Source organism: Hemiscyllium ocellatum, chromosome 43, assembly GCF_020745735.1.
Source record: "Hemiscyllium ocellatum isolate sHemOce1 chromosome 43, sHemOce1.pat.X.cur, whole genome shotgun sequence".
NCBI classification, from domain to species: Eukaryota; Metazoa; Chordata; class Chondrichthyes; order Orectolobiformes; family Hemiscylliidae; genus Hemiscyllium; species Hemiscyllium ocellatum.
Genome location: NC_083443.1, coordinates 33,009,876 through 33,021,923, shown reverse-complemented (window position 1 = coordinate 33,021,923; position 12,048 = coordinate 33,009,876). Strand labels below are relative to the sequence as shown.

Sequence of the window (12,048 nt, the reverse complement as noted above, 5' to 3'; positions counted from 1 at the left end):
CCAAAGGTGCAACTGGTCTTTGGTCTCAAGACCACTGGCATTCCTTTCTCGGGTTCCTTTTTCTCTTGCTAACAGGTGCTGTCAAAGAATTGTACCCCTTCATACAGGAAGTTTCTCCAAGTCAGTTTCTTCTGAACAAGGGTCTCCCAGGGATTCCCAAAATGCTTCATAGCTGATGTAAGTATTTATTGTAATGTGGAAGACACAGCGGCCATTTTATGTGCAGTCAGCTCCCACAAACATCGATGAGATAATGACCACATCATCTCCTTTTTTGGTGAATTTGGTTGAGATGACTATTAAGCTGAACAACACAAAGAACTCCCCTGCCCCTTGTGCAGCAGCAAGGGCTGATGGGCCTTCAGTTACATCTCATCAGAAATGTTGTAAAATTATATCCCTTAGTTGGGAACATTGGACATAAAATGAAAACTAGTATCTTTGGAACAAAACTGGAGATTACAATTTCTTTTTAATGTAAAGTATTCAAGAAAGTGAAATGCTTTAAAACAAGTGACCACTGGTGCTGAATAAATCATGATATTTAATAGGAAGGAGAGAAACATTTTAAGAAGCATATTAAAATATCTAATTGGAATAGCTCCTAACTTGAGCTAACATCAGTACAAACATGATGGGCTAAATAATCTCATGTGTGCATGTTTCTCTAAATTATTTGACTAGCATGGGCATGTGTGGATATTCATGAATTCTTGTAAACACATTCAAAGTTTTAATGACATTTAGCTGCGCTTTAATTACCTTCATGTTGTGACTTGATTGAATTGAATTCGATTGTAATTAGGTATTTTAATTTTCTAAGTCAGTCATGATCACCATGTCCTCATATCCTGTTGCATCTATTTCATGTTGCTGCATTTTCAGTATGGTGTACAATGTTGGTCTCTTTCCTTAAAGAAGGATGCAGATGCGTGTTGAAAGTAGTCTAGAGAAACTTTACTTAACTAATACCTGGAATAGATGGTTGTTCTAGGATGAAAGTTTGGACATGCTGGACTTGTATCCCTGGCATTGGAAGAACAGGAGGTGACTTGATTGAAACATAAGGCCCTGAAGATGCTTGACAGGGTAGATGCAGAAAGGACATTCTCACTTGTGTGAGAATTTAGAACTAGGGGTCACTGTTTCAAACATCTATGGTTATCTATCTAAGACAAAGATAAGGAGAATGTTTTTCTCAAAAGGGTCATGAATCTTCAGAACGTTCTTCTTCGAAAGGCAATGGAAGCAGTGCCTTTGAACATTTTTGAGGTAGAGGTAAATAGATTCTTGTTGAACAGGGAGGTGAAATGTGGGAATAGTGGGTCTGAATTCCCAATGCATTATCCTGACATATCGAGACAATTTTGAGTTTTTTATTATTCAGTATTCATTTATGGGACCTGGGCATCACGAACTGGCCAACATTCATTGACCATCGAGAGCTGCCCTTGAACTGAGTGGTTTACTAAACCATCTCAGTGGGCAGTTGCGAGTCAACCACATTGCTATGGGTCTGGAGTCACATGCAGGTCAGACCAGGTGAGAATGGCAGACTTCATTCCTTGAAGGACATCAGTGATTCAGTTGGATTTTTCCGACAAGTGGCAATCATCGTAGATTCTTAATGCCAGATTTTTAAAAATACATTGAATTCAAATTCCACAATCTGCTATCGTGGGATTTGAACCCAGGTGCCCAGAATATTAGTTGTGTTTTTGGATTAATAGTCTAAGCAACAATACCACCAGGCCATCACCTTCCCTTCAACTGCATTTGCTACATTTGATCAATTATTTTAATGCATCTATGTTCTCCAGTTGTTGCTTATGTTTTTCTTAAACACTTTAATGCTTCATACCTTGATGCTGTCAGCAAACATGGCCTTCTTTGTTTCTGCATACACATTAATAATTTAGAAATTAACAATCAGATCATAAAGTATATTCTTACTGCCCACCACTCTCCCTCTTGCCAATCCAAGCACAATCTGGTCATGGTGACTTTCTATTGTCTGGTCTTCAGCCATGACTCATCATGTTTCATTGAATGCAAAGAAATTAATGGGAAGGGTCCTCTAACAAACATTAAACTCTTTGTTCCCAAATAAGAGGGATGCAAACCATTTGTGAGGCAGTTGACCAGTTAAATATTACATGGATGAACTTGACATAACTTCTCTGCACAGTTGTTAACTGGCATGGAATACTTACTGATAGCATAACAGATACTTCTGAAAAAGAAAGCAAAGTACAAAGTTAACATCAAAAATGAAAGCGAAAAGTACTGCTGAAAAAATCAATGCAAGCGTCTAAGTTCATTTTTGTTTTTTAAGATGTCAGCCTGAATTTAAAATCTGAAGAGTAATTTCTTTGAAATAGAAGTGAAATGAGAAATCATCATGATTGATGAAAGACTGAGGCTCAAATTGCTCAGATCTACTGTTGATGGTCTGTCAGAAATTCAATAGGTCTACTCTGTTTAAAGAGGGAGAGTCACACTGTTGATTGACATAAGTTTGTTTCCACTTGCAAATCAAAGCAAACAGAAAATTACTCAAATTAAAATACTCAGGTAGAGATACTGTGCCAAAGGTTTGAACTGCTGCATTTCAAATAACTTCTGACTCAAAATGTAAGATCACTTAATTAAAAATTTCAGGTAAATTTATTAATTTCGGAAGTTAAAATCTTACACACATGGCAAACAAATATCACTGAGTCAGTATATGTGTCAGCACTGCATAAACGCACTGAAATGATTAAGGAATAATTCCATCAGAAAATGAAATAAGATTTATTCCAATCAATCATAGCTAAACAGCAGGAGAGAGGCTGCAGAGGGTTCCTTTGACCCAGTGATGGGCCTTCTGATTTGGGAACAGCTGATCTCCAGTATACACATCACATTAAGCTCAGTTTTATATAGACTATACGGGCAACATACTTTCTCTTGTATTCTCCTTAGAAGGGCACATCCAGCAGGAAGTAGCCAAGAAGATTAACAGAATGCTTTATTGCATGCCCAGGGTTCAGCAACCTCTTACAGTACATCATTCTTTGTGTGTGAAAGGAACTACTTTAGCTCCAAGTTACTTTGCGACATCCATGAATAGTTATTTCTCAACATCTTCCCAGCCAAAGTGTTCCTAAAAGATTTGCAGCAATGCCAAAAGTAATTCATATTATTGATAATGTTGAGTCCTGATGTGTGTGTTAAAAAGTGGATATTGTTTGCTTATGATCAAATCTTGGATCATTTATACAGTTGGCATTTTCTGTAGTTACAGCAATTTTAACTTATTAAAACACATTTCTAACTGTTTTGAGCATTAACTTTAGTGCAATGTCCTACTCGTCTTACACTCAACACAGAATGTGAAAACTAAATAAATCCCCAATAATAACCGTTTTTTAAAAAAATGTTTTCAATAACAATGGATATGGATTAATCACAGTATTGCATTTATAAAAATGTTTGTCAATGTATTATTTCACAAATGATATCAGTGTGTCAGTCTTAAATATATCAAAAAAAAGCTTGACTTTGTACACATCCATGTCTATCATGGTTACTGATAAAGCTATCAACAGCCACAGAAAGAGGGAAACATTCCTTCATGGAGATTCAATACTTGTCCTCATTCACTGTTCACCTGATTCATCAAAAGCCTTCTGATTTTATTCCAAGATGTTTTAAAAATAGAAAAATTTAGTTTATTTAGGGACAGTCAGCATGGATTTGTGCAGGGCATGTCTACATGGATTTTAGTAAGGCTTTCAACAACGTCCCTCATGGTTTGTACACCCAGAAGATGAAATGCATGGGATTCATGGTAACCTGGCTGTATCGAATTAGAGGGTAATGGTGGAAGATTGTTTTTCATATAAAGATTGGAGTTGTGGATAGTGTAGAAGGTTGTCAAAGGATACAGCAGGATATAGATCAGTTTGCAGATATGGGTGGAGAAATGGCAGATGGAATTTGATCTGAGTAAGTGTGAGGTGCTGCACTCTGGGAAATCAAATGTTAAGGCAAAGTATACTGTTAATGGTAGGACCCCGAACAGCATTAACGTACAAAGGGACCTTGGTGCTCAAGTCCATAGCTCCATGAAAGTGGCCACGCATGTAGATGGGATGGTAAAGAAGGCGAATGGCGACCTTGCCTCTATTAGTCGGTGAACTGAATATGTATCAGGATGTCATGTTACAGCTTAATAAGACTTTGGTTAGGTACTGTGTTCAGATTTGGTTGCCATTATAAGAAGGATGTGGAGGCTCTGAACAGGGTATAGAAAAGGTTTACCAAGATACTGCTTGGATTAGAAGATATGAGCTATAAAGTGGGGAGGGGGTGAAAAGCTTGGGTTGTTTTCTCTTGAGTGGCAGAGGCTGAGAGGAGACTTGACAGAAGTCTATAAAATTATGAGATACATAGATAAGGTTAACAGTCAGAATCTTTTTGCCAGAGTTGAAATGTCAAAAACTAGAGGGCATGCGTTTAAGGTGAGGGGGGGAAAGTTCAAAGGAGATGTTAGGGACAAGCTTTTTACACAGGGTGGTAGGAGTGTGGGATGCGCTGCTGGGGTAATGGTGGAGGGAGATACGATAGGGGCATTTAAGACACTTTTAGATAAGCGCATGAATACGCGAAGAGTGGAGGGATCTGGAACAAGGAGAAAGTAAGGACTGCAAATGCTGGAGATCAGAGTCGCAAAGTATGGTGCCGGAAAAACACAACCAGTCAGTCAGCATCCAAGGAGCAGGAGAGTTGACAGATTGAGCCTGAGCCTTTCATCATCCTGATGAAGAGTTTATGTTAAAAATGTCGATTGTCCTGCTCCTCGGATGCTGACTAACTGGCTGTGTTTTTCCGGCACCACACTTTTCGGGTAAGGAACAAGGGCAGACCGAAGGACCCAATCCAGTGTTGTACAGTTCTATGCTCTCTCACAACTAAGCTATTCAGGAAATTATAATAATTCACAAAAAATGCTATCCATTGAATTATCAGATATTTTCTGCACCTTCAAAAACACTTGCAGCAAAACAAAACAGTACTGAGATCTGAAAAGTATTAAGACTTTCATCCATGGTCAGTGACATTAAATTAAACCCTCATAGCTCACAGCTCCCAATCAGACAAAACCAAAGTCTGGTTTTCCAATCATACGAATGCAGATTGATAAGGGTTTCCATACAGAGGAAGTGTTCGATAGTACATCGGAATTGCTTGGCTTATGCCAAGACACACAAGTGCCCGTGATTGTAATTGAATTAACTGCACAGAGGCCAGTATCCCGTCACCAAGTCACTTGTTATTTACAAGTAGACAGTACAAGGGCTCTGACCAGCGAGCTCAAACCAGTCCTTGGATTGAGCTGAAAATGTGGTGCTGTAAAAGTGCAGCAGGTCAGGCAGCCTCCAAGGAGGAGGAGAATCAACGTTTCGGGCATGAGCCCTTCTTCAGGAATGAGGAAAGTGTGCCAAGCAGGCTAAGATAAAAGGTAGGGAGAAGGGACTTGGGGCGGGGGTGGATCTCCCATCCACTGTCCCCAACCTCATAGTCCCACAACCCCACACCGTCCGTTTCTACCTCCTGCCCAAAATCCACAAACCTGACTGCCCCGGCCGACCCATTGTCTCAGCCTGCTCCTGCCCCACTGAACTCATCTCTGCATACCTCGACACGGTCCTGTCCCCCTTAGTCCAAGATATGTGGAACACATCTTCCGCAGCTACACTGGCACCACCTCCCACCTTTTCCTCCGCTACATCGATGACTGTATCGGCGCTGCCTTGTGCTCCCACAAGGAGGTTGAACAGTTCATCCACTTTACCAACACCTTCCACCCCGACCTCAAATTTACCTGGATCGTCTCAGACTCCTCTCTCCCTTTCCTAGACCTCTCCATTTCTATCTCGGGCTACCAAATCAACACAGACATTTACTACAAACTGACCAACTCCCACAGCTACCTAGACTACACCTCCTCCCACCCTGCCCCCTGTAAAAACGCCATCCCATACTCCCAATTTCTTTGGCTCTGCCACATCTGCTCCCAGGATACTGTACAACCCAAATGGCCTCCTTCTTCAAAGACCGCAATTTCCCCCCAGACGTGATCTACAATGCCCTCCACCGCATCTCCTCCACTTCCCGCTCCTCTGCCCTTGAGCGCTGCCCCTCCAATCGCCACCAGGACAGAACCCCACTGGTCCTCACCTACCACCCCACCAACCTCCATATACGTCGTATCATCCGTCGTCATTTCCGCCATCTCCAAACAGACCCCACCACCAGGGATATATTTCCCTCCCCTCCCCTATTAGCGTTCCGAAAAGACCACTCCCTCCGTGACTCCCTTGTCAGGTCCACACCCCCCACCAACCCAACCTCCACTCCCTGTACCTTCCCCTGCAACTGCAAGAAATGCAAAACTTGCGCCCACACCTCCCCCCTCACTTCCCTCCAAGGCCCCAAGGGATCCTTCCATATCCGCCACAAATTCACCTGCACCTCCATACATCATTTACTGCATCCGCTGCACCCGATGTGGCCTCGTCGATATTGGGGAGACAGGCCGCCTACTTGTGGAACATTTCAGGGATCACCTCTGGGACACCCGGACCAACCAACCCAACCACCCCTGGCTCAACACTTCAACTCCCCCTCCCACTCCGCCAAGGACATGCAGGTCCTTGAACTCCTCCATCGCCAGACCATAGCAACACGATGGCTGGAGGAAGAGCACCTCATCCAGGAACCCTCCAATCACAAGGGATGACCTCAGATTTCTCCAGTTTCCTCATTTCCTCTCCCCCTACCTTGTCTCAGTCCCTACCCTCGAACTCAGCACCGCCCTCCTAACCTGCAATCTTCTTCCTGACCTCTCCGCCCCCACCCCACTCCAGCCGATCACCCTCACCTTGACCTCACCTCCTTCCACCTATTGCATTTCCAATGCCCCTCCCCCAAGTCCCTCCTCCCTACCTTTTATCTTAGCCTGCTGGGGACACTTTCCTCATTCCTGAAGAAGGGCTCATGCCTGAAACGTCGATTCTCCTGCTCCTTGGATGTTGCCTGGCTTGCTGCGCTTTTCCAGCAACACATTTTCAGCTCTGATCTCCAGCATCTGCAGTCCTCACTTTCTCCTAGTCCCTGGATTGAGGTAACCTTCTGAATTTCTTGCTTTTTTTTAATCAAACCAAAACCTGTTTATATTTCAGTATAAAGGCATCCAGTGTTTACACTTTATATATAAAATAAGAATTAAAAAAAAGCCAATAAAATGGACATCCTGCAGAATGGCCCAGTGCCAGTATTGAATGACAGAGAAAGCGACATTCCCACATTTCGGATAAGTGGATGTTGACGCACATTTCCCATCTTTTTACCCACAACACACCACCCCACCCCATGCAAAGCTGCACAATTGAGCTCCCTTTCCGATGATGGCTCACCTCACTACACAGACTGCCTTCCCCCTCCAACCCAGACACTAGAAGGTGTCAGCCAATGAAGGGGTGGGGTGGGCAAGCCAATGTGCCCCCCCCCCCCCCCTTTGGGGGTCCCATCACCAGTGGTGCCCAGCCCTTGGTTGCCTGGTTCTTCCCCACCATCGCTTGCACCATGTCATTCTTAAGTGACAAACCATTTCAGGGACAATGTCAGGAACACCAAGCTGGGGAGAGTGTGGGTGGGGGGGGTGTGTCTGGGAGCTTTCCCCATCCCCTCATAGTCACCGATTAAGAGGGGCAGGCAGTTGGCCCCAACGACCCCCTCCACGGCCCGCTGCCTGGACCTGTTTATGGCCAGTTTGGCCAGGCCCAGGAGCAGACCCACGAGAAGATCTTCAGACCTGCCCTCCCTCCTCCGTACTGGGTGCCCAAAGAACAGGAGCGTGGGACTGAAGTGCAACCAAAGCAGAGGAGAAGGTTTTTGAGAAAATCAAAAAGGGAGTGCAAACGCCCACACCCAATATACACATGGTCCACGGACTCCACAGCACCTCAGTTGTGCTGGGAGTCCTTGAACCACTACAATCTGCGGTTGCAGGGGACTGCTGCATGCAGCACCCTCCACCAAAGATCCCCGAGAGAAAGGGGGAGGACTCCCGCGTAGAGGGCCCTCCACTGGGAATCCCCACCGCCCGGTGGCAAATGGGCACGCCAGGGCGTGTCCAGACGGTGGATGAGGGAGAAGAGGTGGACGGTGTGCAGCAGCAGTCGATACAGGGCCCGCCTTTTCACCCCCTGAAAGGAAACAAAATTAAAATTCCGGAGGCGGCTCAGGTTGTGGGGCACAGGCTCCCGCGGGAAGTACGGGACCTTGGGGCTAATGTGAAATTCCGTCCGGGCTGGGGTGAGCGCAGATGGGATCCCACCGCACACACCTGAGCGTCCTCCAACTGGTGCACTACGTCGGGTCCCAGCACCGCCGTTTTAAGGCATTGGATGGTGGTGGTCACTTACTGGACATCTACCGCTGCCCTGCTCGCTATGTCTTGCGGCAACGTCCAACCCAGGCCCCCGGCACCCAGCACATCCCCGACCCTGGTCACCCTCGTCACCACGGCCCTCCCCTCCGACAGCCACTCGAACCCGCGAGCACGGAGGTGCGAATTCCTTAGCAACGGCTCCTTGACGACAACCGCTACTCCTGCCGGAGGGTAGGCGCGGCGCGATTCGACCACGTTCCAGACAGTGATCAGGTCCTGGTAAAAGACAGGCAGCACCTTGAGGGCGACCTCCAAACCGTCACGGTCGACGAACAGGAGCTGCATGTCGAAGTTGAGGTTATGCACCTGGCGGAAAAAATACGTCACCAGGGCGCACCACCTAGGAGGAGGCTCGACGTAAAGGTATCGCTGCAAGGTCTGAAGGCGGAAGGTCGCGACCTGGGTGCGGACGCACACCAGCGACTGACCGCCCTCCTCAATGGGGAGACTCAGAACCTGCGCAGCGACCCAGTGCATCTTTTTGTCCCAGAAGAAGTCGACCAACGTTCTCTGGATGTCAGCGACAAAGCCAGGAGGAGGGACCAAAGTGACCAGCCGGTACCACAGCATGGCGGCCAGCAGCTGGTTTATGACCAGCACTCGGCTCCTGTAAGATAGCATTCAGAGCAGTCCGGTCCAGCGGCCTAGGCGAGCCGAGACTTTGGCCTCCAGCTCCTCCCAGTTGGGCAGCCAGGATTCCTCGGCCGGGCTGAGGTAGACCCCCAGGTAGAGGAGATGGGTGGTACTCCAGCTGAACCCCCGTAACTCCTCTGGGAAAGAGTCCACCGGCCACGGACCCACCAGTAATCTGAATTTCTTGTTTTTTTTTCTTTACCACCAGGAAGATAGGAAAACACTCGAGTGGCCAGTGACAAGCAGTGCCCTTCACATCAAAGGGCAATGTAGGCTTGTTCTTTTTTTTAAATTTTTTTTAACCCCAGCACCCATGGTGTGTGTGTGTAGTTGTGAGACACAGTGAGAGACAAGGTGTACAAATCTTTATTCAATTTCCACCACCAGGAAAAGTAGGAAAACACCCGAGTGGCCAGTGACAAGCAGCGCCCTTCACAAAAGGCAATGCTGTGTGATCAAAACAGTGAAGGGGAGGGCAAGGACTAAATTAAAATAGCGTTGGAGGGGGAAATGATGCACTCCACTCCCTGCGGCGCCCACCTCTCCCTGAACAACTCCAGGGTGTTGGTGGACACCGCGTGCTCCTTCTCCAAGGACACCCGGGCCCTAACGTAACCGCGGAAGAGGGGCAGGCAGTCGGCCCTTACGACCCCCTCCACGGCCCGCTGTCTGGACCTGTTTATGGCCAGTTTGGCCAGGCCCAGGAGCAGGCCCACGAGGAGGTCTTCAGACCTGCCCTCCCTCCTCCGCACCGGGTGCCCGAAGATCAGGAGCGTGGGACTGAAGTGCAACCAAAAACAGAGGAGGAGGTTTTTCAGAAAATCAAAAAGGGAGTGCAAACGCCCACACCCAACATACACATGGTCCACGGACTCCACAGCGCCACAGAACAAGCAGTTGGGCTGGGAGTCCGTGAACCACCGCAATCTGCGGTTGCAGGGGACTGCTGCGTGCAGCACCCTCCACCCCAGATCCCCGAGAGAAAGGGGGAGGACTCCAGCGTAGAGGGCCCTCCACTGGGGATCCCCACCGCCCGGTGGCAAATGGGCACACCAGGGCGTGTCCGGGCGGTGGATGAGGGAGAAGAGGTGGACGGTGTGCAGCAGCAGTCGGTACAGGGCACGCCTTTTAACGTCCTTGAATGGGACAAAATTAAAATTTCGGAGGCGGCTCAGGTTGTGGGGCACAGGCTCCCGCGGGAAGTACGGGACCTTGGGGCCGATGTGAAATTCCGTCCGGGCAGGGGTGAGCGCGGACGGGATCCCACCGCACACCTGAGCGTCCTCCAACTGGTGCACTACGTCGGGTCCGAGCACCGCCGTTTTAAGGCGTCGGATGCCGGTGGCCACGTACCGGACGTCTACCGCTGCCCTGCTCGCTATGTCTTGCGGCAACGTCCAGCCCAGGCCCCCGGCACCCAGCACGTCCCCGACCCTGGTCACCCTCGCCGCCACGGCCCTCCCCTCCGACAGCCACTCGAACCCGCGAGCACGGAGGTGCGGATTCCTGAGCAACGGCTCCCTGACGACAGCCGCTACTCCTGCCGGAGGGTAGGCGCGACGCGATTCGACCATGTTCCAGACAGTGATCAGGTCCTGGTAAAAGACAGGCAGCACCTTGAGTGCGACCTCCAAACCGTCACGATCGACGAACAGGAGCTGCGTGTCGTAGTTGAGGTTACGCACCTGGCGGAAAAAATACGTCGCCAGGGCGCACCACCTAGGAGGAGGCTCGACGTAAAGGTATCGCTGCAAGGTCTGAAGGCGGAAGGTCGCGACCTGGGTGCGGACGCACATCAGCGACCAACCGCCCTCCTCAATAGGGAGACTCAGAACCTGCGCAGCGACCCAGTGCATCTTTTTGTCCCAGAAGAAGTCGACCAACGTTCTCTGGATGTCAGCGACAAAGCCAGGAGGAGGGACCAAAGTGACCAGCCAGTACCACAGCATGGCGGCCACCAGCTGGTTTATGACCAGCACTCGGCTCCTGTAAGATAGCACTCAGAGCAGTCCGGTCCAGCGGCCTAGGCGAGCCGAGACTTTGGCCTCCAGCTCCTCCCAGTTGGGCAGCCAGGATTCCTCGGCCGGGCTGAGGTAGACCCCCAGGTAGAGGAGATGGGTGGTACTCCAGCTGAACCCCCGTAACTCCTCTGGGAAAGAGTCCACCGGCCACGGACCCACCAGTAATCTGAATTTCTTGCTTGTTTTTTTTTCAGAGAATTCAATATTTTATTTATAAATCAGGTATAGAATGCACAAAGCATACACCTCCAGTTCCCCAGTGTAAGTCAGTGGAGCAATCTTGTCATTCATTCCAAGGTTCCTTTGAAAGACTCTACTTCTTTGGTTTCACACTTTCAAATATACCAGCATCCCTCATGGCCTCAAAAGCCTTCATTGAATCATACTTCTTATAGAAGTCAGCATATGCTTTTTTCCTGGAATCACCTACTACAAACTTGAAGGTACCAGCTGCTGCAAAAGCTAAAGTAAAAGCCACAGCCAAGTGAAATCGTAGACGTTTGGCCAATAGGCCTTGCATCACAGGCTTGGCAATCACAGCAGAAGACATGGTTTATTCCTTCTCCTCCCAGTACAAGCTAACCCAGGGGCTTCAGGCCACAACTCAATGCGCAGCCGCCAAAATGCCTATCTGTCAGCCAGGGCTCTCTGACTGGTCCAGGTTAAAAACCCCGATCAGTGATGTCATAATCAGTGAGATCTACCTGCCTCTGGTTCCAATCACTACAGTAAGGTGCCCAGGTGTTGTCATAAAAGTTTGTTGTATTCTTCAGTGCTACATGACCAATGTAAGTTTACACTGGCTCCATGTATAGCAATCCCATCAGTCCTATTTACCCAGACTACACCAGGAAAGTCCTTCTGAAGACAGTTGTGGCAATTCCCAGATCA

The 12,048-nt window shown here is 48.1% G+C and overlaps 1 protein-coding gene across 1 annotated transcript; it reads right to left on the bottom strand.

Moving 5' to 3' along the window:
• Nucleotides 1–11,341: 11,341 nt before the first annotated feature.
• Nucleotides 11,342–11,780, bottom strand: LOC132835023 (cytochrome c oxidase subunit 6C-like). Its single transcript, XM_060854270.1, has one exon. It carries the CDS (start codon nt 11,705–11,707, stop codon nt 11,471–11,473), a length of 237 nt encoding a protein of 78 aa, XP_060710253.1. The 5' UTR covers nt 11,708–11,780; the 3' UTR covers nt 11,342–11,470.
• Nucleotides 11,781–12,048: the final 268 nt, after the last annotated feature.